General features: G+C 47.9%; 2 protein-coding genes across 2 annotated transcripts; both read right to left on the reverse strand.

Moving 5' to 3' along the window:
- Window positions 1–13,662: 13,662 nt before the first annotated feature.
- On the reverse strand, window positions 13,663–17,459 carry LOC136533049 (probable GTP-binding protein OBGC1, chloroplastic). Its single transcript, XM_066525616.1, has 7 exons — window positions 16,084–17,459; window positions 15,433–15,706; window positions 15,004–15,295; window positions 14,713–14,872; window positions 14,528–14,636; window positions 14,266–14,399; window positions 13,663–14,055 (listed from the first exon to the last, which is right to left on the reverse strand). Exons 1-6 carry the CDS (start codon window positions 17,415–17,417, stop codon window positions 14,304–14,306), a joined length of 2,265 nt encoding a protein of 754 aa, XP_066381713.1. The 5' UTR covers window positions 17,418–17,459; the 3' UTR covers window positions 13,663–14,055; window positions 14,266–14,303.
- A 1,771-nt stretch (window positions 17,460–19,230) lies between these two features.
- On the reverse strand, window positions 19,231–23,704 carry LOC136533047 (probable E3 ubiquitin-protein ligase BAH1-like 1). The gene is made up of 5 exons (XM_066525613.1): window positions 23,569–23,704; window positions 23,382–23,464; window positions 19,994–20,131; window positions 19,613–19,671; window positions 19,231–19,506 (listed from the first exon to the last, which is right to left on the reverse strand). The coding sequence occupies exons 1-5, from the start codon at window positions 23,702–23,704 to the stop codon at window positions 19,473–19,475; spliced, it is 450 nt and encodes a 149-aa protein (XP_066381710.1). The 3' UTR covers window positions 19,231–19,472.
- Between the last annotated feature and the right edge of the window lie 4,039 nt (window positions 23,705–27,743).

Raw genomic sequence — 27,743 nt, forward strand, 5'->3', positions numbered from 1 at the left:
CCACTTTCCATGAACTCTCTGATGATGAGGTTGAGAGCGATGGCTCCAGCATCGGCAACGCATCTGGGGCAGCCGCTGGTGGTTGCGGAGTCTGTGTAGACTCACACCCCTCCAGACCTGTGTGCGGGGGCCCCTGCACTCACATAAGGGCACACCAAGGAGCTACAACAACGGCGGTAGAACCAGCCACCGCCTACGCCGGCGTGCTCGGTACAGCACGTTGCACCCTATGTGCATGACCCAGCGAGTGGTGCCCGAGGTCACGCCCGCCAAGTCCAATACGACATCATGAATGAGGGGAATGACCCCCCATAGTTCGCTCGGGCTAGCCAGAACATCGCAACTGCGGCAATGCTTCTGCGCGGCATTCCTAATCCCGTCAACCCCTAGGAGCGGGCGATCTACTGGAATCTCTAGGTGCTAGTAGAAGCCGTCGCTGTTCAACAGGTGGAATCCACATTGTGACTCCGACATGCGCCCTCTCTCCCCACTAGGGGAGTGGGAACACGCTAGATGAATTGCTCCATCTGCTTACCGCTGCAGCCGCTAAGCGCGGCTCAGGAGGCAGCGGTCGCACCGTGGTCTGACCTAGCACCCGCTCTACACTGATCGCCGGTACACGAATGGCCTGATCCACACCAAGACACTTGCAGTGTCATCAGCAACCGACATTAGGCCCAGCATGATGATGACATCCATCGGGCGGCGATAAGGGTAGGTGATATGGGTCCCAGCTGAACCATCGAGGGGAGCGATGAAATGCGCCTGAGGCATGGTCACCGGCCCTAAGGGCCTAGGACCATAGGCCTTTGGCCGGCATATCTGGAGAGCGCTGTTCCCATAGCGCTTTCGACCGCCCACCAACATCATCAAGTACCCGGGGAGACAAATCCTAGTATTTGGCTCAAAGATTTCTGGCTCGCCTATCGAGTTGGAGGGGTGGATGATGACCTTTTCATCATTCAATATCTCCCCATCTGCATGGGGGAACGTGTTTGGGCATGGCTCAAATTCCTTTCGCATGACAGCATTCGTGACTGGGCGGACCTCAAGAGGGTGTTCGTCAGAAATTTCTAGGGGACGTATGTCCACCCTGGTAACTCCTGAGACCTCAAGAGCTGCTAGTAGGAGCCCAACGAGTCCCTATGGGATTACATCCGCATGTTCTCCCAATGATGCAACTCCCTCCCTAATGTTATTGACGTGGACGTCATCAACGCATTCATCTCTAGGACGATGTACGAGTCCCTAATGCACAAGCTTGGTTGCCTAAAGCCCCGTACCACCTGTGACCTGCTCGACATCGCCACTAACCATGCCTTCGGTGAGGAGGCAGTTGGAACAGTCTTCAATGAAGGCCGAGACAAAGGCAATGCCAAGCGCATGGACCAAGACAAGGGCCCCTCCACACAGAGGGGCAAGAAGAACAAAAAAGATCGGCGTCGATCGGTCAACACCGTGTTGGTCACTGCAGCTGATCGCATGGGCAAGTAGCCCTAGCAGGGCATGCATGACCACTTCAACAAGCTCATAGATAGCTCATGCACCAACCACACATACCCCATCAAACACCTCTACAAGGACTACGAGCTCCTCAAACGTTTCCTCCGATAGGCCAGCGGGCCGAAAGAAGGAGACAACAAAGAGGTGGCAGCTAAGAAAGGAGGTACAGTGGGCAAGGACGGAGACGGCTTCCCCAACACTAAGGAATGCATCATGATCTTCAGCGGATCCGATGCCATCTGGTCTAAACGCCAGCACAAGGTGTGCTATAGGAAGGCATGCGCCGCCGAGACGATCGTCCCCACCTTCCTTAGCTGGTCGAAATCTCTGATCACCTTCGATCAGAGGGACCATCCCTCCCATGTCATGAGACCGGGATGCTACCCGCTCGTCGTTGACCCCATCGTCTACAAAAGCATCTCACCAAGGTGCTGATGGATGGAGGTAGCGGCCTCAACATCCTCTATGTCGACACCCTCGATGCCATGCGCATCCCCTGGTCAGAACTCCACCTAGCGTGCTCTCCCTTCTATGGGGTGATCCTAGGAGCGCAGGCATACCCACTTGGGCAGATCAACCTACCCGTCACATTTGGCAACCGAGCCAACTTCCACTTAGAGGTCCTCACCTTTTAAGTGTTGGACTTCCTAGGGTCCTATCATGTCATCTTGGGACGGTCATGCTACACCAAATTCATGGCAATCCTCAACTACACCTACCTCAAGCTAAAGATGCCAGGACCGAATGGCGTCATCACCATAAGCAGCGCCTTCTCGCACGCCTTCACGTGTGATTGCGAGCATTTTGAGCTCACCACCATGGTCATCAACTCGTCCGAGCTCCCATGGCTCGGGGAGTCATCGACCCCAATAGTCCTAGACTACAACAAACCAACCTCCTTGACGGCCTTCCGCCCACTCGAGGAAACTAAGGCGGTGGGAATTGACCCCACCGACCCAACCAAGATAGTGTGGATCAGGACCTAGCTCCCAGCCAAATAGGAATGCGAGCTCATCGACTTCCTGCATGCCAATCATGATGTCTTCGCATGGAAGCCATCTGACATGCTAGGCATACCACGAGACATTGCCGAGCATGCACTATGCCTCATTTCAGGCTCAAAGCCCGCTAAGCAATGCCTGTGCCGCTTCAACGACAAGAGGCATAGGGCCATAGGCGAAGAGATCATCAAACTCCTGGTAGCCAGATTCATCAGAGAGGTATTTCACTCTGACTGGCTTGCCAATCCCATTCTTGTTAAAAAGAAGACCGGGAAATGGAGAACGTGTGTTGATTATACTGACCTCAACAAAGTGTGTCCAAATGATCACTTCCCTTTGCCACGCATAGACCAGATAGTCGACTCCACCTTGGGTTGTGAGATCCTCTCCTTTTTGGATGCCTACTCAAGCTATCACCAGATCACGATGAAAAGTCCGATTAGCTCACAACCTCATTCATCACCCCATATGGTTTGTACTGCTACGTAACCATACCTTTCGGCTTGAAGAACGTTGGCGCCACCTACCAAAGGTGCATGCAGCAATGCTTCGTCGACCAAATTGACCCGCTCGATCAGCTTGATCAAGCCAAGCAGCCAAAACCAACAATCGTCGTCTATATTGATGACATAGTGGTCAAAATGGCTCAAGATTATGACCTGATCGCAAACTTAGCCACAACGTTCGTGAACCTTTGAAGGTTCAACATCAGATTAAATCCCGAGAAATGTGTTTTCAGGGTTCCAAAGGGGAAGCTGCTAGGATACATTGTGTCCAAGCACGACATCGAGGCCAACCCTGAAAAGATCATGGCCATTTCTAGCATGGGCCCCATATGCAATGTCAAGGGAGTGCAAAGACACACTAGCTATTTGGCCGCTCTGAGCTGGTTCATCTCTCGGCTTAGTGAATGGAGGATGCCACTCTACAAGCTCGTAAAAAAGACGGACGCTTTCATCTAGACTAAGGAAGCTTAGCAGGCTCTAGAGAGCCTCAAAGCGTCCCTGACATTGGCCCCAATCCTCGTCACTCCCGAATGGGGAGAACCCCTCCTCCTCTATGTCATGGCCAGCAACCATGTGGTAAGCGTTGCCCTGGTCGTCGAGAGGGAGGAGTCGAGACACCACCTTAAAGTCCAGTGGCCCTTATACTTCATCAGGGAGGTACTCACCAACCCCAAGGTCTGGTACCCCTAGGTGCAGAAACTCCTATATGCCATGCTGATGGTGACCCGAAAGTTCCTGCACTACTTCACCGACCACGAAGTTGTGGTCGTCACTTCATACCCGCTCAGGGATATCATCCGCAACCATGATGCCACAGGATGGATCTCCAAGTGGGCACTCAAACTTATAGGCCATGACATTAGGTATATCCCCCGTACCGCCATTAAGTGTCAAGCTCTCGTGGATTTTGTTGCCGATGAGTTCTAGACAATGTACTTCGACAGGTTCGTCATGGCACCCGGCTCGGGGGCTAGAGTGGTTCTAATCTCCCTAGATGGGAGTAGGCTCTGCTACACCATCCACCTCCACTTTTCAGCCTCAAACAACACCGTGGAGTATGAGGCCTTGATCAACGGACTCTGCATCACCATCGAGCTTGGCGCAACGCGACTCTACGTCCGCGACGACTCAAAGTTGGCCATTGACTAGGTCATGAAGGAGTCCTCCTGCAAAAGCACCCTCATGATAGCATACTACCATGAGGTGCACAAGCTTAAGGACAAATTCTAAGGGATCAAGCTACATCACATTCCCCGAAAGGACAATGATGCCGCCGATTTTCTCACAAAACTGGCCACCAGGCGAGATCTGTCTCTGAGCAGGATCTTCATCGATGATCTCCACGAGCTGTCTGCTCGTATCCTAGAAAGTTCGATCCAGACACACCCCGACACCAAGCTGGTGCTTGAGGGCTCTGACCCTAACACCAAGCCAGCGCTCGGGGGCTCTAACCCTAGTGCCTCAATGATAATGTCACCCGCTGATGTCGTCGTATTGGCACTCAATCAAACCAACTGGTGAGCGTCGCTACTCGCCTACCTCCTTGAGGAGGTTCTCCCGCTCAAAAGGACTGAAGCTCGATGGATCGCTCGATGCACCAAGACCTTCATCGCGCTCGGTGACAAACTCTACAAACGGAGTCCATCAGGGGTACTCATGACTGCATTCCCACGAACCAGGGGAAGAAGCTCCTCCTCGAGGTCCATGCCGAGATCTGCGGACATCACGTGGCCCCGAGGTCGCTGGTCGGAAAAGCCTTTCACCAAGGTTTTTACTGGCCCACCGCACTATGAGATGCAGAGGAGGTCATCCATAGGTATGAGGGATGTCAATTCTATGCTTGGCAAACTCATTTGCTGGCACAAGAACTTCAAACCATCCCCATCACCTGGCCATTCATGGTCTGGGGCCTCAACATGGTAGGACCCCTCAAAAAGGGCCTGGGCGGCTTCACTCACCTACTCGTAGCAGTCGATAAGTTCACCAAGTGGATAGAGGCCAAGCCCATCACTAACATCCGCTCGAAAGAGGCGGTCAAATTCTTCCTCAACATCATCTACTGGTTCAGCATTCCTAACTATATCATCACTGACCATGGGACTAACTTCATCGGAAAGAAGTTCCTAGACTTTAGTGATAGATATGGCATCAGGATCGACTGGGCCTCGATCGGACACCCCCATACTAATGGTCAGGTTGAGCGTGCCAATGGCATGGTCCTCCAAGGACTTAAGCCATGCATCTTTGACCGACTCAACAAGCATGCTGGGCGATGGGTTGTAGAGGTCCCAGCGATCCTCTAGAGCCTGAGAACGACCCAAACCGATCCATAGGGTTTACACCCTTCTTCCTGGCCTACGGAGCTGAAGCAGTGCTACCCTCTGACCTTGACCATAGCGCCCCAAGAGTAAAGGCTTTCGACCGTGACTGAGCCAAGGAGGCTTAGCAAGACATAGTCGACCTGCTCGAAGAGGCCTGTGAGATGACCATCATCTGCCCCACTCGCTACCAGCAAACTCTCCGTAGGTACCACGAAAGGAAGATCAGGGGGAGGATCCTCGAAGTCGGTGATCTCGTGCTCCGGAGGACCCAATCAACGAAGGAAAAACACAAACTCTCTCCACCATAGGAAAGACCCTATATGGTGACAAAAGTGATCCGACCGGGCGCCTATCGACTAGAGGACGACAACAGCAACGCTCTCACCAACACTTGGAACATTGAACAGCTACATCATTTTCCCCCTAAATTTGGTCTTACCGCTTTTTAGTCAACACTTACTCCTATAAAGCACCCCAGCCCAAACATTTTCAGCTCGGGTCACTCAGGGGCTCCATGAGGGTACAATACTAAATATTACCTCTCTTTTTTACTATCACATGAGGGTACAATACTAAATATTACCTCTCTTTTTTACTATCACATGAGGGTACAATACTAAATACTACCTCTCTTTTTTACTATCACATGATAAAAAAATTTTGCCCGAACAAAAGGGCATTCTATTCCTTTGATTACCCTATATGACTTTGTTTTCACTCCCTACTGAACGCACCCCACCACGACCTACGGTTATGAGCAGCCGAGCCCCACAGGCCATGCCTAGGTTCTTAAAAGCTACAGCCTACGGAATGAACAGGCAGGTGTGAAAAAAGGATAAAAACAAAGCTATGCTAGGATAAAAAACAAGGAACAGATAGTGATTCTATCATAAAAATAGAACTAATGTATTCATTGATACAAAAACTGTTCACACGGGGGCTCCCCCAAACTTAACGATTACATTTGCTAACTACTTCTACTCCAAATACTATTGTGACCGCTCGACGGCATCAGCTGACGCCAAAGGTGAGGCCACGACACATACCACCGGACATAACCACCGCCACAAGGGCCCCACCCAGTTTCACTCCCTCGACTTCGGCGAGCGCAATGGGTACCTCAAGGACCCTGCCCAGTTCCGCTCCCTCGACTTCGGCGAACGCAACGGGTACCTCAAGAGCGTCATACCCATAGATGCTCAGTAGAAGAGCATGGAGCTCATAACCTTCTCATGCAGTCGAGGCAGCTCCTAGGTAGGGATGCTACCCGCCAAGGTATGACCACCGTGGCTGGAAGACATCTCATCAAACTTTATGAACTGGCCAACCTGAGCAGCTGTAGGCGTGAAACCCTCCACCAGCACGGTCCTAGGCAACTTCCCCTCCAACAAGGCTCGCCCGATGAAGATCCACTAGAAAGAGTCCACGCACGGCTCCATCCCAAAAAAAGGCCTTGCAGATGAATCCAGCGCACCACCTCCTTCAGCAGAAGCCACCCCTTCTCAGGCAAAGACAGCCAACACCGCCTCGAGCAGCATCCAACTCGACATTGTGCTCCGGATTCACAAAGGGATCTGTGAGTTCCCCCCTCACTTACCCTCTCTCTCACTTAGAAACCGCCACAGCATACAGGCACTCTTGGTGAGAAGGAAGAAGGAGGAGAGGCAATAGTTGGAGAATAGGCAAAGGACTATGATGAGAAGCCCTCTCCCTTCCCCTATTTAAGGAGGAAATATGGTAGCTGAAGAAGGGCAAAGGATCAGAGCAAAAAACTCTCTCCCTTCCCCTATTTAATGTGGATGGGAAATGAGGGGACGCGCTTGACCGATGGGACACACACTGACCGATAGAACGATGCTTGGTTAGACAGGACATGGCCTAGGTATGGCCCACCATTACAACATGCCAGGCGCAAGAACCAAAGTGGCACCACACATAGGCGGCCCTTTGCTTTCCCAGGCGAAACTTGGAAAGGCCCAACTACGGGATCTCTGCCCAAGAGAGACCATCGAGCTCCCTAAAGTCAATCAAACAGCTTAAGAAAACGCCAAGAGACAGGTAAGGAGCAAAGGGATGCCCCATGCGGGCCATGTTGACTCCATCATGAACGACGAGCATGGATCTAGGTCAGACATTTCTGATTGAAGCTCTTCAAACCCTGTCACTCGAGTCATCAAGGTAACATTACCAAACCCCACTATTTCTTTATATATAATCATTCATACATCCATACACGCATTCATTCCATACACCCATGCCCCTAGATGATTCGGGCCCAAATCACCTAGGGGCTTGGGAACTAAGGCATCGCACATGCGGCTAAATGCATCACAACGCTCTGTGTTGCATCATGAAGCGACAGTTGCCTCATTCAACATGAGCAATGACCGACCGAGGTTCGAAGGCTGGCCCATGAAGGGCTCGAGGCCACCTCACGTCAAATAAAGCCAGGGGGGAAAAACAGATGAGCCCCATGTGGCCCTCGCCCAGTCTACCCCGAAGCGGACGGGTCATCTCAACCTTCTCGTTCGATCCTAAACCTCTGCCAAACCCATAGAATCTCCATTCAGGGGAGGCCAGCGGGCCACCCAGGTCGGTCTCCAGAATGACCCAGGCATCTATCGGGTTGTAGGTAAAGGAGCAGTGGAATATCACAAGAGGGCTATGCCGACCCTGTCATGAACGATGGACCCGGATTCCACTCGATCATACCCGTTAGCGAGCTCACCGAGCATGTCACTCAAGCCTGAGCGATTGAGGCAAGCGACAAAACTCAGCCCCTCTGGTTGTGAGAAACCAAGGACAGGGTAACGCACAAAACTCAAACCAACCCCTACCAAGCCCAACGGGGCTTAGGGGCTTAAGATACCTAAAAACTAACTACCTCGGCTATGCGGGCTGCACTAACACTAGGATCCTTGAGCTCCACCTCGATTGATACCTAAAACTAACTGCCTCGACTGCGTAGGCTGCACTGATGCTAGGATCCACGAGCTTTGCCTCGCTCGATCCCTAAACTAACTGCCTTAGCTGCGTGGCCTGCACCGACGCCAGGATCCGCGAGCTCCACCTCGCCTGATTCCAAAACTAACTACTTTGCCTGCGTGGGCTGCACCGATGCTAGGATCCATGACTCTGACTCGTCCGATCCCACGGTGTGCACCGACGCCATGATCCGCGAACTCTATATCATCCGATCCCTAAACTAACTGCCTCGGCTACGCAGGCTGCACTGACACTAGGATCCATGACTCTGACTCACCTGATCCCATGGCACGCAACGATGCTAGGATCCACGAGCTCCGTCTCATCCAATCCCTAAACTAACCGCCTCGGCTGCGCGGACTGCACCGACATCAGGATCCACAAGCTCCGCCTCGCCCGATCCCAAAACTAACTGCCTCGGCTACGTGGGCTGCACCGACGCTAGGATCCACGAGCTCCACCATGCCCGATCCCAAAACTAACCTCTGACTCTGTCTCAACTAACATGCACACGCACACGCCTGCTAACAAAACCCCCTAGACGATTCTGCTCGAATCGCCGGGGGCTTGGGGGCTACACCCGCGGATGCGCTCGCACGCACCCGTTGACAAAACCAAAACTTCCCCCGCTGGCAACACGAAAAATCCCCCAGATGATTATGCCCGAATCGCCCGAGGGCTACACCCATGGGTGCGCTCGCGCACACCCGTCGTCGAGATAAAAATCCCCCAGACGATTCTACCCGAATCACCTGGGGCTCGGGGGCTCCTGTCGGATTCATAAACCTAGGGTCTCTAATGGATCGACTTCCCAACAAAGGCTTGGCCCAACAGACAATGTTGCAAGCAACACGCAACTCATGGGCCGGCCCAAATACCTAGACGATAGGCCAAAAGGACAATTCAATCTTCGACCAGAAGGCTTGGCCGAGGAAGGAACGGCGCCCGCTTCTGACTCCGGCCCAGCTCTCCGACCGGAGCGCTCGCTTCGGTCTCTAGCCCGCCTTCGGATGGCCTCTCCAGCCGGATGGCCTAGCCAAACACCGCTTCTGACTCTGACCCGCGTCTCCGACTAAGGATGCGCCAGACCCCTGCTTATAGCTCTTCCTCGACTGGCGCAATCAGAGCTGACTGGGACCAACCGACCGGGGACGCTCGCTCGATAAGGACCCAGAAACAGATGGAGAAAGTAAGGTAGGGCACCCAAGTCACCCGCAATACCGAGGACCATACCCTGTATACCTATAAGACAGTACCCTACGACCTCCCTGACATGACAGAACCCAAGTAGTGTTATAGCCGCTGACATTTTCCTCTACAGAGTTGTGGGCGCCATCAACTCCCATACTAGACAAATACGGTAAGGCTCCCCCACGTGCCTCTGAGGCATCGACAGTGTTGTGGGCGCCGACATTGACCATACTAGGTGAATATGGTAAAACTCCTTTCATGCCTCTGGGTATCAACAGTGTGACAAGCACCGACATCTGCCATACCTGAAGAAGAAGATGCAACCTCCCGCGTGCATCTGACATTAAAACAGTATTGTGGGCGCCTACCATCATCTTGTACCCGCTGGCATTGGCAGCAAGACTTAGCAGCATACGTACTCTCCCCCTCTCACTTGTAAGGCCATCCCTTTCATCTATAAAAAGGGATACGCTCTCTCCCAAAAGACAAGTAGATTCAGATCGATCAAGTTCACTAGCACACAACAACAAAACCACCAGGTTCAAACCTCGAGCACACGCTCGAACACATAGCACATAGCGAAGCTCCCGTCACTCTCGGCCCCTCTGACCAGAGTTCGACCGGACCTCTTGTACTCCCCATCTTTCTCCTTCTCGTTTGTAACCCCACTGCAAACTTCGAGCACCTGGGCTCAGAAATAAAGTCACCGACCGACTCAAACTGGACGTAGGGCACGTTGCCTAAACCAGTATAAACCCTGTGTCATTGAGTGCTAGGCCATCTCCGATCACAACGTACGGCAAAACTATAAATATTTACGTGTTGGTCACTTTATGCACCGACATGTAGTGTGAAGGGTTTAGCTTCGCGTCGTGGTGCCTTGTAAGTTCGGTACTTCTTCTAGGTATTTTTTGAGTCTTGGTGCTTGTATATGCTTGATACTTTTTTAAGGTTTTTGTTGAGTCTTGGTGCCCGCGTATGCTCAAGACTTTCTCTTGGTGTTTGTTGAGTCCTGGTGCCCGTGTATTTTTGTGACTTCTTTCAAGTTTTTGTTGAGTCCGGGTGCCCACGTATGCTCGGGACTTTTTCCAGGTGGCCCAGGCTATGCATTGCAATGCACTTATGTAATGTATGTATGTGATGATGCTAATGAATGCATTTGCATGAAAATATTTAAAGGGGTAGCATATCATGCACCCTGCAAAAAATGATAGTTGTGCTTGTGCAGAAGATAAACTGTGCACATAGACAGTAATGCTATCAATCAAGAGGGTTATAGCTTGCGATGGCTAGCAAAGTCTGCCATTGAAGAACCTACAAGGTATAAGTATGACTTGTAGTATTGTTTGTAAAGGGGATTAGTTCCCTGTGAAGGTTAGCTCAAATCAATAAGCTTTGGCTAATTGCGTATTATAAGTGTAAAATATTAAATGATACAACCTCCAAAAAGAGATAAAGGCCCCGTTCGCTTGTCTTAAAAATGGCTTGTTCGGCTTCTTTTTTCAGCCGGAACAGTGTTTTTCTCTCAAAACAATTCAGCCGGAACAGTGTTTCTCAGCCAAGTTTCAGACCAGCGAACGGGGCCAAAGTGTTAGTGTGAGAGGGTTGCGAGATGGTAATTACAACAAAATTTAAACTAAAGAGTGGTAGGTCACCTATGTAGAGGTAAGAGAACATTTGCATCAAATCCCCTTTAATGGTATCAAAAAATACTAAGGGGACATTTGGATCATTTTATTTTGGAGAATTGGAATCTACTTAATAGACTAAGCTATTTTGCTTGGAATTTGATATTCCGTAACTTTTCAAAATTCGCATATAAGCCTATCTCAAATTCATAGAGTGGGAGATAAGAAATTGATTTTATAGATTATTATGCTATGTTTTTACTTTGCAACTTATAACATGCTCCTTAACTCGCCCTTCTACAGTAGAAATGCAACACATAAGTCTCTCTCGTATGGCCCACAATAATGTATAAATATATCCCATATATAACTATATTAGCTTAATTAATCTATGTCTAAACTATAATTATTAAAATAAATCCAATTCCAAGGATTCAAATGGGGCCTAATAGAATTCAGCTGGAAAATCATATGGACCTAGCGCCTTGTTACATTCCATACAAAATAGCTGCCACTCTAATATCTCTCAAAGTAAACAGGGGTGTGAGAAAATCATTTTCTGTTTGCGCATGACATGAGATATATCATTCCTAGACTAGGAAGGAATTCTCCTCAGGTTCCCCAAATAATTGTTTGTAAGATATGGTGATATAACCATATAAGTCTTCAGATTGGCTTGATCCTCAATTTTGTTCATTCTCACGCTCTAGAGAGAAAATTACGCCATTGACAATCATTTGAAAATATCTAGTATTACTGTCTCTCAGTAGCACATCCTTTACTTTCTCACGCTGAAAATATTTATCTCCTCCTCTCTAAGGAGTTTGATCAGATGATCCAGAGATTGAGCTAAAAGATCATGCTCAGTATCAGTCAAATCTCTAACCTCAGCAGCAATGTCTGAGGTATTAATAGTGGATTAAACTTCAGCTTGTTGTTGCTTACAAACCCCGCTTTTGTGGGAAGCCCACACGCGAAGGTACCTGTGTAAAGCACGCAGTTTGTCGTTCCAACGTTGAACCGAATTTTGACCCCTAACTGGTTTATTCCAGACTTCAATGACACGGTCACGAAAGTCTTCATGGGTGAACCAACTCAGATCTAGTTTGAACTGCTATTCCACGTGAAAGTGGAATTACCCATATCTAAAAGCAATGGAGTGTAATCTGAAATTCCCCTGTCCAAGGCAAGTATAGATATCAAAGGATATTTAAACTCACATGTTGTTGACATGTATAAATATCAAAGGATATTTAAGCTCATATTCTGTTGACATAAGAGTCCTATCAAATTTCTCATATGTTAGGTTAGGAATTGAATTTGCCCAAGTGAATTTAAGTCTATCTCCCTACGGCAGTGCTAGCGCCCGGACGTCCGGATGAAAGCGCCGAACGCCCGCGCCTGCTACACACCCACGCCAGTGCCTACTGCACGTACAGGCAGGGACCACCCGCGCTTTCCTGCTTCCCGCGCCCCTCTCCTCCCAGGTGCTCCCCACGCTGTTACGCCGCTCCCCTCCATGCAGTGACCGCCTGCGCCCCTGCCGCTATCCCCTCCGCTTCCCACGCGCATGCATGGTGCACTAGCAGCTGCAACAGACGGCTATGGCAGGTGGGTCACATTGCAATATGTGCAATACTTTTGTAACGTCCAGATGAAACACTTGGAATATATCTCGGAAAACAGTTGAAACGCTTACAACATACGTCTGAAACACTTGCAAAAAAACCCTGAAACATTTGAAAACGCATGTGTAGCCATTATAAAACATATGCAACATCCAGATAAAACACTTAGCAACATATGTATGAAACACCTGAAACAAATGCTTGCAACATGTTATGCAACATCTAGATGAAACACTTGAAACATGGGTCTGAAACACCTGAAACACTCGAAACATACACTTGCAACATGTGTATATTGACATTGCAACATATGCACATCCCAAATCTACTTTTGCAACATCCGAATGAAACACTTAAAACATCTGTCTGAAACGTTTCAAACACATGAAACACGACGCCGCCGGCAGCCACGACCTACCTGGTGGAGAACTGCGATAGCTAGCAAGTTGGGGTCAGGGGAACATCGAGAACACAGCCCAACGTACACCCTAGTGCAGGAGCACCGGCGGCAACCTCCTGGTGGGGCCAGGGTGGTGGTGGCACGGTGAACACAGTAGCCGCGACAAGCGAGGTGGGATGGGACTATGGGAGCACAACGCGGGGTGGTGTCGTGGCATTGGATGTGGCGTGGCGGGGGATGGCCGTGGCGGCGAGGCAGAGTGGACGCGGGCGGACGGCATGGTGGAGGCAGCCGCTGCACATAGACAGCGCGGTGGAAGCGGCCGCTATGGTCAGGAGTGGGGAAATGCTCTGGACTACGCGCAAGAGTTGGGGAGGCCAGAGGCCGATTGACTGGGCCAGTCCACAGGCCCAGTAAGCAAGCATCCGGACGAACGGATGCCCAGGTGTGAGCATTTCCGATCTCCCTAAGATGTCAATGACTGCATTTTTTAATAAGAAAGACCTAAGTGTATTGAATCTATCATTGTCCTGTTTGTGCACTAAACATCGTCATATTGCAAAAGAAGATATTTCCATTTCTTGATAAGTTATTACATACGGAGTATTTGCATATCTACTCTCACGGACTCGGGTTGCGTGTAAATCGCCGCATCGAGCTTGCTCATCTTCCCCTACAACTTCTGCCGACCATCGGATCCTGTCACCGTCGTCTAACCCTCTTCCCTGGAGCGCGTTGCGCGTATCACAACAACAGCATCTTAGCGCTACAGAGCGCGCACTGACCTGAAACATTTCTCCTCTTCCTCTCAAAACCATGCCAAATGCGTGCAGACTGCAGACTGCACGAAGACCTGCATCCTGCTTCCTGCACGTCAACTACTGGCATCTTCCTGCCAAACGTCAAGCGAGTGGATAATGAGGTAATGTACCCAAAATCCCAGACTAATAACAAACAAAGAGGATCAGAAAGTGCATGCGTATGGGTTCACAAACACGTTGCAGACGGTTTCAGCTCTTCGGTGCTTCAGTGAAGTTTTTGTTTTTATTATGCGAACCGATGCTCCAGTAAGGCCAGTGCCAAGCTTTTCACTAAGACTTACCTCTACAGGTACAAACAACCTCAAGAACTATAACTGCTCTAGCCAAATTCAGGCCACCGGACAGCATCATCTTGTGTGCTCATCGTCTTTGACGGACGTGCTCTATCCGTGTCGTTGTTCCAAACCATTTCCATCTGCAGAGAAAGCAATTCTTATTGAAAGTGATAACTCATTTGCGTGCTGTGACGAAATGCGACAGCTGGCCTTTTGTGGTTCTTCTAGTTCAGCGATCCATTGTGCTCTGATTAGTGTGCATATATACCTCACCAATCATCACCGTATCGCCCTCCTTAATTCCCTGTTTGCTAAGAGCTCTGTTGACACCACATGCCTCTAGGGCATGCTGAAATCTTTTCAAGGAATCCGAGTACCTTCATCAGGAGACGACGTTACAAGATGTGTAGTGTAGTGGCACCAACAATTAGCGCTGCGAAAAAAACTACTTACTGCCAGTTAGTCATCTGAACGAAACGCTCGATTCCAGCTCCAACAACATTCCATGTATTTGTACCCTTGTTATGGAAAACCTCAAACTCATTCATGGGTGCACGTCTTTCCTTTTTAATCGCATCAGACACGTGGTTCAGATTTTCTGGCCCACTCCATCCTGCAGCAGTATATAGTTTCAAGATGAAAATCTCAAAAAGAAATGAAGCACAGTGTAAAACCAGCTTCAGCCTTGAGTAAGTTATTGTGGCTGTCCACAGCTATAGCTAAACTGAGAGGATAAGTAAGCACCTTCAGTTTCCTTCATCCTCTGCCGCTCTTTCTGCAGAAGCTTGTAAGCAGCATGAATGACATCCTGTGTGCCTTGCCTGTTTATTGCACTAATGCATAAAGGTTCAATGCCTTCAGACTGTAGCTTTTCCCTAAATGTATTCCATCTTTCAGATGCCTCTAGAAGGTCCATCTTGTTGAACACCACCACATAGGGTTTGTCAACCAAAGATGGGCTAAATAACTCCAGCTCCAAGCGAACTGCCTCAAACTCATATTCTGGTTGTTGTGAAGAACCATCGACGACATGTACCTAATGCTCCAACAAGCAATAAAACAATTATCAGCACAGCCATGCCAAGATATAATCTCGTGACTTATGTTGTCATAACCATATGGAACTTGACGCAAATATTAAGATTAGAGTAAAGAAGGGAAAAGGGAACATACCAAGACAGAACATCGCTCACTATGCCTTAGGAACTCATGACCCAAACCATAACCACGATGAGCTCCTTCCAATAAGCCAGGAAGGTCAGCAACTACCATTGTAGCATCAAAATCTAATGAGACCACACCAAGGTTTGGTAGCAATGTGGTAAAAGGATAATTGGCTATAGCTGGCTTGGCAGCACTAATAACACTCAAGAGAGTGCTCTTCCCAGCATTAGGAGCACCTACAATCCCTACATCAGCGACCAACTTTAGCTCCAACTCTAACCACCTGCCAAACACCAGCATCCCCAAAAAGTTGTATGTTAGCGAAACATAGAGATGGATTATTTGTGGATAACTGTTATAGTCATTCATGTATTTCAGTTCAATGGCATTCAGCTCTTTGTGAGAAGCTGTATGCTACACAAATGACTCATCAATATTATCAGTCGGAAATTTATAAGCACAAGAAATTCCTCCAACATCTAACAATGCGAATCACAAAACAATCCAAGCAGCTGGGAAATTCCACGAACTAAGCAATGCCAGATGCAGTGCATTAGGAATAAAAACAAGTTGCACATTAACTGATCTTTCCAATCATTCATGATGAGATTATCTAGAAAAAATACTCATGATGTCAAGTTCATAGTAGAGAGAACATACATTTCTGGGCCTTTCTCCCCCTTCTCTGCGATCCTGGGCACCTTATTCGTCCCGGACTTGAACGCCGCATTGCCACGGCCGCCGCGGCCACCGGGGAGGAGCAGCGCGCGCTGCCCGGGCTTCATCAGCTCCAGGAGCTCCAGGCCTCCATCCGAGGTCCGCACCACCGTCCCCGGCGGCACCTTCACCACGACGTCCTCGCCCTTGGACCCGGCCTGTTGCTGGCCCATGCCGTGCGCGCCGCGGCCGGCGCGGAAGTGCACGGACTTGCGGAACGGCAGCAGCGAGTTCATCTCCCCGTCCACCTGCACGTACACGTCGCCGCCGCGGCCGCCGTCGCCGCCCGACGGGCCCCCGTACGGCACATACTTCTCGCGGCGGAACGCCACCACGCCGTTCCCGCCGTCCCCGGCCTTGGCGAATATCTTGGCCGTGTCGAAGCACCGCATCACCGCCGGCAAGCCCTTCTCCTTCGCCTCCCCATCCCCTCCCTCCGAGTTCTCATCCCCGTAGCCGTCGTCCTCAAAGTCCTCCTCGTCCTCGTCGTCGTGGTAGTCTGGGTGGAACACTACAACCTCGTCACCGTCGTCGTCATCCTCTTCCCCGTCGCCGTACTCTACCTCTCCGAGCTCCGCAAGTGAAACGGCACCAGCTTCTTCATGATGACTTTGGTCGAACGGGAACATCTCGAACTCCTCCTCCTCCTCGTCGCTGTCGACGCCGTAGTCCGGGTCGAACACCACGACGTCGTCATCGTCGTCGAGCACTTCGGGAACAAGAGCCCGAGCTCTCCTGCCCCTTTTGACCTCGAACACGTCGAGGCTGCTGACGACGAGCTCCTCCCCCTCGCCGCCGTCGTCAAGGCGTTCGACCATTTGCCGCGTAAACCCGGGACCGCCAGTGCTCTTCCTCCCGGCCGCGCGGGCCTCGAACTGGCCAATGGTGAGCTCCACCCCATCCGTCGAGTCCCGCAGAGGAATCCGCGCGACAGAGTTGGGCCCCAACCCCACCTCGAACTCCTCGTCAAGCCGCTGGACACTCCCGCGCGTGAGAGCGGGCGCCCCCGAGTTGGCAGGGGCGGTGGGGAAGCGGTCGAGCGTGACTTCGGCCGACTCAGGCGCGTCGCGGAGCGGGAGCCGCGTGAACGTGGTGGCCGCGACGCCGCCACCGCTGACGGAGGAGGAGGAGGGGGGAGGGCGAGGTGGGGGCGAGGACTTGAGCGGCCTGGCGGCGCTCTGCTTGCCTCGGCCGCTCCTGGTGTTGCGGCGCGCCTCCGCGGAGAAGAGACGGAATGGGAACGCCGACGCGGCGACGGCGACGGCGGGCGGCGCCATCGCTGGCTGTTGGCTGCCGGCGTCTCTCTCTGCTGAGCTCACGGATTTTCCAGCTCGTCGAGAGCGGATAAGGTGGTAAAGGATCGCGAATTATTTACTGCAGATTGATTTGGTACGAGAGAAAAACACCGTTCTTGATTGGAAATTTACGATTGTTTATAAGCAAGCGAACATGGTGAAGGAGCGTGGGATTCGTACCCTCACTTGCTGTTAGGCTCTGTTTAGATCTCACCTAAAATTCAAAAATTTTCAAGATTTTTCGTCACATCAAATCTTACGGTACATGCATGGAACATTAAATATAGGTAAAAAAAATAACTAATTTTATAGTTTGTTCATAATTGACGAGACGAATCTTTGAAGTCTAAATAGTCCATAATTAAACAATTTTTACTAAATACAAACGAAAGTGCTACGGTAGCTAAAAGCTTTTCGCATCTAAACGGGGCCTTAGTGTTACAGTCCAGCGAGATCTGGACCGTTGGTGTTCGAATCCTACGGCGGCGGGGAGGTTGCTTCAGTGTTCAGACCTCATCAGAGTGACTTCAGACTCCTGAATACCTGAATCCAGGCTGATGAGCTTACAGGTCCAAACTCCAAACTTTTGTGAAAAAATGTTGTATTCAAACCAAGTCTGCTTATGCTTGTACATGTTCAGATTTGTTGGACTGCCCAATCTGTTCAATCGGAAATTTGTGTAAAATTCCTGATCTGAAGGGCTGAGGGTGTGTTTGGATACGTTCTATCCACCTCAATTTGCGTGGATACTGATGCATCCAAAGCCTTGAAATGGCAGGTGGAACCAGTACAGGTACGCTGTTTGCATGGCACTTATCTTTAGGTTGTGTTTAGTTTGCGAATTTTGGGAATTTGGCTACTGTAGCACTTTTGTTTTTATTTGACAATTATTGTTCATTCATAGACTAATTAGGCACAAAACGTTCGTCTCGTAATTTCCAACCAAACTGTGTAATTAGTTTTTTTTTCGTCTACATTTAATACTCCATGCACGTATCGCAAGATTCGATGTGATGGCTACTGTAAATTTTTTGGGAAAATTTTTGGAAACTAAACAAGCACTTAAGCTCAACTTCTGACTGAAATCTGATACACTAGGTAGCTGGGTATCTTAGCCGAAAAAAAAAATCTCACAGAACCTATGCTACCTGTACAATTTGATTCCCTTGCAACAATCTGAGTATATGTACACATACGGATCTGTTGGTTGAAGTTTCTGGTTTTTTTGTGAAATTCCTCATCTAGATGTTTGACGCTTGAAAGCTTGAGGTAGCTATATAGGAGCAGTACCGAAATATACTGAAATTGCCTGTGAATAACAGATCCAGACAACTAGTACAGGTAAGCAACTTAACATTTCGCGCACTACTCCTTTGCTTGTTCACGTCTGACGGTTCTTTCGTGTATGAGCCAGCAACCATTTGGAATTTTGGATGTATCCGATCGAGTTCAAGTGCTGTTTGTTACGTGATGTGTTCTGGTACTTAAAACGGAGTTAAGGGCAGCACAACATTTGACTTCACTCTTACAGGCAAAAAAAAAACACCAATAATCAGTACATAGGTAAGTTGTAAATACAATAGCTGACATCATTGGTATATACATAACAGTTCCATCATTCAATGGATGGAACAAAGGAATTAATTAGGGCATGTTTGTTTGAACTTATCAGTTAGAATCTACGATATTTATTTCTCACAACAAAACAGCTTCAGCCGGCTTATCAGTCAGCTTTAATATCAGCAGAATAGGCCTTTAAATCCTTGAAATCTGAACCAGGTGGAGAATGATAGGATGCAACTGCTTTTGCTTGCTTCTTCGATGGGATCGGCTTCTGTTATGTCAATTTCTGTTTGTAATTAGCCAGAGAACCTTCAGATATAATTAGCCAGATAACCTTCAGCTTTGATGGCCATCTTGGTGACTATTGATAACATTAATGTTACAACAGTAAAAAACAATGTAGCTTTCAAATCCCCATCGATAGCACTGCCTTGCCTGTGAGTCCCAGTATTCTTTGGACTGCTTCACCAGCTCTTAGCGCAGTCTCTGCGGAAAGTAATCTTTGTCCCTGGTTAGACAAGAGATGCAAGTTAGATCTAGAACACACTTAATTATGTTTTCAAAAGAACACACATAATTCTTTCTCACAAAAGGTGCAGGTTAGATTCCAATACCTTCTCTTGAGGAGTAATTCAAGTTCAGTCATATGCACGGCGCGACCAAACACACCAACCTAAAGATCGTCAAATCCAAATCATCACCATTGAAGATGAAACAGTGTACGGATACAACTTCGTCATGTATTTACGGGACAAATCATTGTTTAGAACGTAGCATGAATGCCAAGGTAATTTATGGTGATGTAAAAGAAAAAACTAAACCAATTCATTGTTTTGAGAAGAAAACAGGAACTATATTTGCCTCGACGATTTAGCAAAGGTGATCAAAGAAAACATGTCACAAATGGAAGATACCACTAATAGAAGATACGTTTCACGGCAACAAGGAGACCGAACAAGAATGATGTGTGGCAGCAAGTAGGATTGCTCACATACCGCTCGGCATACAGGGCACTTGGCCTCTGGAGGTGCCGACTTGACACCCTGGAAGATGTACACAGAAGCAGCACCACATGCACAGGCTTTACAGAACAGATGCCCACAGCTAAGTGCGTAAGGGTTGAACAAAGTGTCCTGTACACATTGTAAGTGGAAAAATCATCACAAATGGACGTTAAAATCAGCACACATATATTCAAGCAAACTGGCCACACGCTTGGGGTGGAGTGGGACGCAGCCATGGTCGCTCGGCCGCCTGCGCCGAGAGGGACCTCGGTCACCGGCATGGGAGGAGGAAGGCATGGCGCCGATGGAGGAGGAGCTGCGAGGAGTAGGCCAGCAGGAGCGCAGTCGCGTAGACGTCTGATTGAAGGGGCACCGTGTGGGAAAGAATGTTGGGGGAGAGAAAGAAGATTAAAAAATCTGATCTTGGGCCCAGCTAAGCACAGGCAGGGAAGACATGCTGTACATTTATATGCCAAAAATACCCCTCCAACTGGAGGCACAGGTAGAAGTAGCAACTAGAAGCTGTGAAATGATTGTAGTAGAGCATCATACATACGCTGCCAATAATTTTAATGCCCTTTATTATTATTTTTTATAAAAAAATAATAAAACGTATCCACGTATCAGGTTTTCTAAAAAAAATGGTGTATCCGCGTATCCGTATCTGTCCGATACCGATACACGTATCCGTATCCGTGCTGCTTAGGTGGAAAGCAGTTTCCTCAACATTCTGATTGCAGAGAATGCAGTTATAGTTATTGCCCTACAACTTGTGCAAATTCTCAGAAGATTGCAAGGTAGATTACATCAACGATAACATTTCTGAGAGTTTCAATAGTTGAGTGTCAAAAACAAAGGAACATCAAATTGTGGAAATGCATGACAAGATAAGACAAATGATCATTGAGAAATTTGTCTTGAGATCAAAGAATGCTAGAAAGATGTCTGAAAAAATAATCCCAGATATCATCAAAGATCTGAATGCTAAATTGAAGGCCATTAAGGACCATGATGTCTTAATTTGTGGGCCTGGAAAAGCAGAAGTGACAGTCAACTGATTTAGACATGCAGTTAACTTGGAATTAAAGACATGTACCTGTAGGGCTTGGCAAGTGACTGGAAAGCCTTGCAGCCATGCTCTAGCTTTCATTGCAAAGCTTAGTAGAGAGGTTCAAATGGATGACTTTGTCCATGAATACTTCTCTGTTGAAAGGTTAAGAAAGGCATATGCAGGTACTTTCATTCCAATGACATCCAAAGATCTTTGGGCACATGTTGACTTATGCTACAAAATCCATAAGCCTAAATTGAGAAGGAAACCTGGGAGACCTAAAAAGTCTAGGTTCAAGGCATATGATGAGGTCAGCAATAGCAAGAAAAGAAGATTGTGTTCTGAGTGCCATGAACCAGGGCATTTAGCCAAGACTTGCCAAGGAGGTCTCGCTGCTAGTCAAAAGAGAAGGCTCAATTCTTCACAACATGGATCACAAGATGACAACAATGACCCAATGTAAGTCATGGTTCTATTGGTGCTCACTTCTACTCGTGGCATAATCTGATAATATTGAAATCATGTTTTCTCTCTTTTTAGTGCAAGTGCTACTGATAGGGGAAGGAGAAGGGGAAGAGGAAGAGGAAGGGAAAGGGGAAGGGGAAGAGGAAGAGAATCAGGAGAGGGCAGCAGTGAGCCAATGTAAGTTATACTTGTATTGGTGTACTTATTTGTTGATGTAATCATTACTAACCAACCTGTTCAATGCTTTTCAGAGGGAGGGGAAGAGGAGGGTGAACAGGAGGAAGGCTAGCTAGTTTGTTAGGTCTCTAGGTGGTCCTTGAATGAGATGGATGTAGCTTTTGTGCACATGTTTACATGGTGCAGACTTGTTTCTTTTGTGGATATGTTGACATGGCGCAGTTGCTTTTGTGGACATGTGACATGGTGCTGACCTATAGCTTTTGTGGACATGTTTTTTTTCATAACTTTTGTGGACATGTTGATATGCTGTATGGTAGACTTTGAAATGTTGTGGTTCTTCATGATTTTTCTTATGTGTTTTATATGTGCTTCATATTGTTGTCATGGTGCTAGCAAAATATAGCAAAGGTGCTGCCAAAATTTTGAATATTTATCAATATTAAATCTAAGTTCAAATAATTGCAATTAGGCATACAATAAAAAAGTCTAATTCCAAATTAGGGTAAAATCACAATTAGGCATAACAAACAGGGACAAAATCGCATGGGCATTCATGTCTTTTTGTACAAAGTTTAACACCGTTAGGGGTGGATGACGGAGCAGGGGCAAACTGGTGCTTCGTTTTGAAATCATAGGGGTAAATTCACAAAGTCAAAAAAAACTGGGGCAAAATCACAATTTCGATACAAAACAAGGGTAAAAACGCAAGAGCCCCTAACAAAAATTATCAAAAAAAAAACACTACTTAAAATCTCATGACTAGGCCATAAGAAACTCTCAGTAAGAATCTGCATGCAAATGGATACAATCGCAAGATTCATGTACCCTATCTAATAAATTTATAAACAGCACGTAGAATACAACAAGAAATAATATAACAAGTGGCATGAAAACATTAAAAAGCATAAGCGGTCTCCAATCTGCACAAGGGGTGCATATGTAACAAGCTGCAAATCACCTTTTTCTAGATTACAGAGCAGCTCCTCTGGACAAGGTATATAAAAATATGGCAGCACCTGAACACCAAAGAGAGAGTAGATATTTACAAACTAGTTGAAACAATCAGGCACTGATGAAATAGCTTACGATGAAATCATAGGGAAACTGTAGGTGGACAGCTGAAGTATATGTATATATACTTCACACATTAGGGATTCAAAATACTAGAGGTGAGAACAGATCATCGTCTGACAGTCAGGAAAATCTGATTGCAAAGGAAAATAGCAACATACAGTAATCGTCAAATATAAAGAAACTACTCCATGCCTCCATGCACATGAACTTGGGAGAACAAAACTGAAGTTATTCCTGAATTTCAGCCCAGGCCGGCCATTCAGTGAAAAAGTTAGCAGGGAATGCAAGGGCATTGAGCTGGAATTCTTAAGTTAGTACAGGTAACGAACAAGCCACCAACCTAAATCAACAATGGAATGACCACGGGCTACTGATGGACCCAAGCAGCAGCATCCTAGGCAGTCCAGTTTGGTGCGGTCGGTACAGAGAGCAAGTTCCCTCCAAATTTTCAAATTCAAATCCAGACAGGGGAATCACACGCCCGAACCGTGCCACACATGCCCCGCGATGGAAGACGAGCACCGAAAGGCTCGGGGGCAACAAAAAAAAAGGTGCAGACAGAGACAGGACGTTGGGAGAGAAGAAGCTGGGTGGTACGCAGTTACGCACCCGGTGGATGTGAAGGCAAGCCTTCTGGCCCGCGGGGGTGGAGCCGTAGATCCTGACCACCGGCACCTCCTCCACCTCCTCTCCTGCGGGATAGGCACGCAGCGAGTGAAATTCAGCGCGAGGCAGGTCGCCGACGGAGGAGGAATGAGAGGAAGGGTGGGGGGCGGCGAGGGAAGAGGGAGCGCACCGTGGAAGGGGCTGCGGGAGAAGCCGAAGCCCGGGAGGGGCGGCGCCATGTAGTAGTCGAGCGAGACGATGCGGACGCTGAGGACCGGGGAGGGCGTCCCCGTCGTGCAGGGCTCCGGCGACTGCGAGGACGACATGGCCGCCGGGGCGCGGGGGGCCGCGTGTGCTTTGCGTTGCGGGAGCGGTGCGGTCAGTGGGCTGACTCGAACGAGGCCAGGCGACGCGAAGAGGCTCCTTCCGCAGCACATGCTGGACTGGACTGGACTGTACCGCGGATCTCTCTGTGGGCTTGGTCTGGGCTGAGCTGGCGGGTTGAGTAGGCTGCGGGTCCTGCCAGCGCGCGCTGGTGCTTGGACTAGTAGGGCCCTCGCTTTTGGCCCATGTATCGGATTGCATGTACTAGTACTGGGCCTGCGGGTCAGTCCAAACAAAAAGGTCACCGAGAGAGGGAGTCAAATACTATCAGTGAAGGCCCCGTTTGTTCCAAGCTCCTAAAACTTTAGCTACTAAAAGTTTTAGGCAGCCTTCTAAAATCTCTTAAAAGAGTATTTGATTCCACCTTCTAAAACTGACTAAAAGCAATAAATGTAATGGCAAAAAGACCATGCAGCCCTCCTCCTTACCCCTCCTCCTTCTCTACATGCGCCTGCATGGCGCGCCCCTGGTCACGTCCTTGTATTGCTGGCGTGCCACCTCCTCTTGCTGGCGCCGATTTTTTGTTGTTGCTGGCGGCCAAATATGTTTATTCCATTCAATAAAAAAAGTCCATACAAATGTTTACACTCATACAATTGGAAGGAAGTGTCCATACATCATCCATACAAACAATTCAACACATCAATAAAATCACCATTACAAGTTGACACCTACGATCTACTAAATAACCCATCGGCTATCCAATCACGGAACTCGTTCATGTTTACATCTTCGTCTCCATGATGTACATTTGACACATTACCATCAGAAGAGGATCCTTTGGCGAATGGAACATAGTTCTCATCATGATCAACCAAATCAAAGTCCACATCTCTCAAAAAAACTATCCCTAATAAAATTATGCATTGCCATGCACGCAATAATTATATGGCTTTGCTTTTGCATTGGATAGCTAGGAAGGTCAAGCAAAATCCTCCACTTCATCTTTAGAACTCCAAACGACCGTTCAATGACATTACGAAGTAAAGAATGTGAGTAATTAAACCGTTCTTTTTTACCTCTTGGCATTACTCCTTGTCTAAACTCCGGCGGATGGTACTTGATTCCTTTGTACGGTGCAAAATATCCCGGTCGGTTCGGGTAACCCGAGTCAACAATGTAGTACTTGCCTGCACAATTATAAAATCATGGATTATTTAAGTCATAGAACAAGTGTTGTAATAATGAGAACATGCGAGGCAGAAGTGGAGTATGATGAAAAGCAACTGAGGATAAGACCCTTCAAGAAGACAGTCACAGGATGACAAGTGTTTGATGATAAATGGGGAAAAATACAAATACTTCTCCTAGATACTGCTACCACTATAAATGGAGAAAAACATTGCAGCCAAGTGTTTGAAGAGATTGCCAGCAAAATTAGAATCTGTCATTAGATCGCTTGAGATAGTTAGCATTTGAAAGTGAAACAAATAGAAGGCCTATCAGAAAATCTGAGACAAACCAAAATTTAATTCGACACAAGAGCTTCTTTATCTTTTTTCTTTTGTTCTGATCATGAAAGATATCCTTTTCACACTGCTGTTTTAGGTACCAGTGGCGCATACATCGTGGGAATGAAGAGTTGAACCAAGATGAGAAGTGGTACTGTGCTGGTAAAAACTTATACAATTTCTTATTTTTAAGAAAGGAACATATACTACATTCCACATCTCTCAAATGCTATCGTTAGAGTGTTCATATTTATCCACAGAAACAAATATCGTACTGGAAACTTACATTTGTCTTGAGTTTATAAAGTATTAAGCAATATCATCAAATTTTTACTTCATCCTTCAGAGTGGTAACACAAACATATACCTGGGCAAACTATGACTTCATTTTTTTCAGTTATCAATACGCTGGAACCATGAATACAGATACCCACGATAGTGACAAAAAAGAGAGGCAATGCATGCACAAGTACATCACTAATTATCACAACTCACTATCTACATCCACAAGTACCTAGCATACATTTCACTTCCATATGGCAACCATACATTTCATACATAAGAAGAGAAGCATTGACCATGTATAGGCAATTACCTGAGACTGTGTTTCAGATGGCACGTTATCTTCTTCGTCACCGGTGAAAGGTCCTAATATGGCTAGAGGGGGGTGAATAGCCTATTTAAAAATCTACAAATTAACTAGAGCAATTTGATTAGTATGACAAATAGCGTAATGCAAACTTGCTCTAGCTTTACAAGGGTTGCAAGCCACCTATCCAACAATTCTAGTTGCAATGATTACTTAGGCACACAAACTTGCTACTCCAAAGAGCTCAACTAGATGAATGTAAATAATAAAGCAAGCTCTCAATTCTAATTACACTAAAGAGCTTGTATCAACTAGTTTGCAAGAATGTAAACAAGTAAGTAGGGTGATTATACCGCCGTGTAGGGGATGAACCAATCACAAGATGAAGATCAAGCCAATCACCGGGAGAATGCAAATGACAAGAGACAACCGATTTTTCTCCTGAGGTTCACGTGCTTGCCAACACGCTAGTCCCCGTTGTGTCGACCAACACTTGGTGGTTCGGCGGCTAAGAGGTGTTTCACAAACCTCGTCCACACGATAGGACACCGCAAGAACCGACCCACAAGTGAGGTAACTCAATGACACGAGCAATTTACTAGAGTTACCTTTCGGCGCTCCGCCGGGGAAGGTACAACTCCCCTCACAATCACCGAAGGCGGCCACGAACAATCACCAACTCGTGCCGATCCTTCACCGCTGCTCCAACCGTCTAGGTGGTGGCAACCACCAAGAGAAACAAGCGAAATCCGCAGCGCAACACGAATACCAAGTGCCTCTAGATGCAATCACTCAAGCAATGCACTTAGATTCTCTCCCAATCTCACAATGATGATGGATCAATGATGGAGATGAGTGGGAGGGCTTTGGCTAAGCTCACAAGGATGCTATGTCAATGAAAATGTGCAAGAGTTATCCTTTGAGCCAGCCATGGGGCTATAAATAGAGCCCCCATCAAATAGAGCCGTTATACCCCTTCACTGGGCAAAACGCGCTCTGACCGGACGCTGGCCCTCAGCGTCCGGTCGCCCGATGGACGCCACGCGTCACCGGCTTCAAACGCTGTTCGTTAGATTTCAATGGCTACGAAGCTGACCGGACGCTCCGGTAAAACTGACCGGACGCTGAAGCCCCAGCGTCCGGTCGTTTCCAGTAAGCTCCCCGAGGCATGTTTTTTCTGACCGGACGCGTCCGGTCCACCTTGACCGGACGCAGACCAGCGTCCGGTGCTCAACCCTAGCGACTGTGCCGTCTGATAGCTCGACCGGACGCAGCCCTTCAGCGTCCGGTCGCTGAGTGACCCAGCGTCCGGTCAGTAGACCGACGCCAGCATCATTTCGACCAACTCCATTTCAACTCTAACTTCTTCACCCTTGCTCAAGTGTGCCAACTACCAAGAATTTTGCATCCGGCGCAATAGAAAATAGACATTTCATTTTCTCGAAAGCACCTTGTGCACATGTGTTAGCATATTTTCACAAATATTTTCAAGGGTGTTAGCACTCCACTAGATCCTAAATGCATATGCAATGAGTTAGAGCATCTAGTGGCACTTTGATAACCGCATTCCGATACGAGTTTCACTCCTCTTAATAGTACGGCTATCTATCCTAAATGTGATCACACTCACTAAGTGTCTTGATCACTAAAATAAAATGGCTCCTATATTTTATACCTTTGCCTTGAGCCTTTTGTTTTTCTTTTTCTTCTTTTCTAAGTTCAAGCATTTGATCATCACCATGCTATCACCATTGTCATGATCTTCGTCATTGCTTCATCACTTGGAGTAGTGCTACATATCTCATAATCACTTTGATAAACTAGATTAGCACTTAGGGTTTCATCAATTAACCAAAACCAAACTAGAGCTTTCAACCGGCATCTACATCCACTGGATTGTGAAAGCCATGGCCTGCAGAGGAAGATGCACCACGTCCTCCT

The sequence above is a fragment of the Miscanthus floridulus genome, unplaced genomic scaffold (genome assembly GCF_019320115.1).
Source record: "Miscanthus floridulus cultivar M001 unplaced genomic scaffold, ASM1932011v1 fs_776_1_2, whole genome shotgun sequence".
Classification (NCBI taxonomy): domain Eukaryota; kingdom Viridiplantae; phylum Streptophyta; class Magnoliopsida; order Poales; family Poaceae; genus Miscanthus; species Miscanthus floridulus.

Bases quoted from the DNA above. Each gene is read 5' to 3' on its own strand.
- LOC136533049 (XM_066525616.1), bottom strand. From the start codon at position 17,417: ATGGCGCCGCCCGCCGTCGCCGTCGCCGCGTCGGCGTTCCCATTCCGT. The intron at 15,296-15,432 runs GTATGTTCCCTT...TTGGAGCATTAG, and splicing joins GTGAGCGATGTTCTGTCTTG to GTACATGTCGTCGATGGTTC. The intron at 14,400-14,527 runs GTATATATGCAC...CTTTCTCTGCAG, and splicing joins ATACGGTGATGATTGGTGAG to ATGGAAATGGTTTGGAACAA.
- LOC136533047 (XM_066525613.1), bottom strand. From the start codon at position 23,704: ATGTCGTCCTCGCAGTCGCCGGAGCCCTGCACGACGGGGACGCCCTCC. The intron at 20,132-23,381 runs GTGCGTAACTGC...CAATGTGTACAG, and splicing joins CTTGCCTTCACATCCACCGG to GACACTTTGTTCAACCCTTA. The intron at 19,507-19,612 runs GTATTGGAATCT...TTGTCTAACCAG, and splicing joins GAATTACTCCTCAAGAGAAG to GGACAAAGATTACTTTCCGC.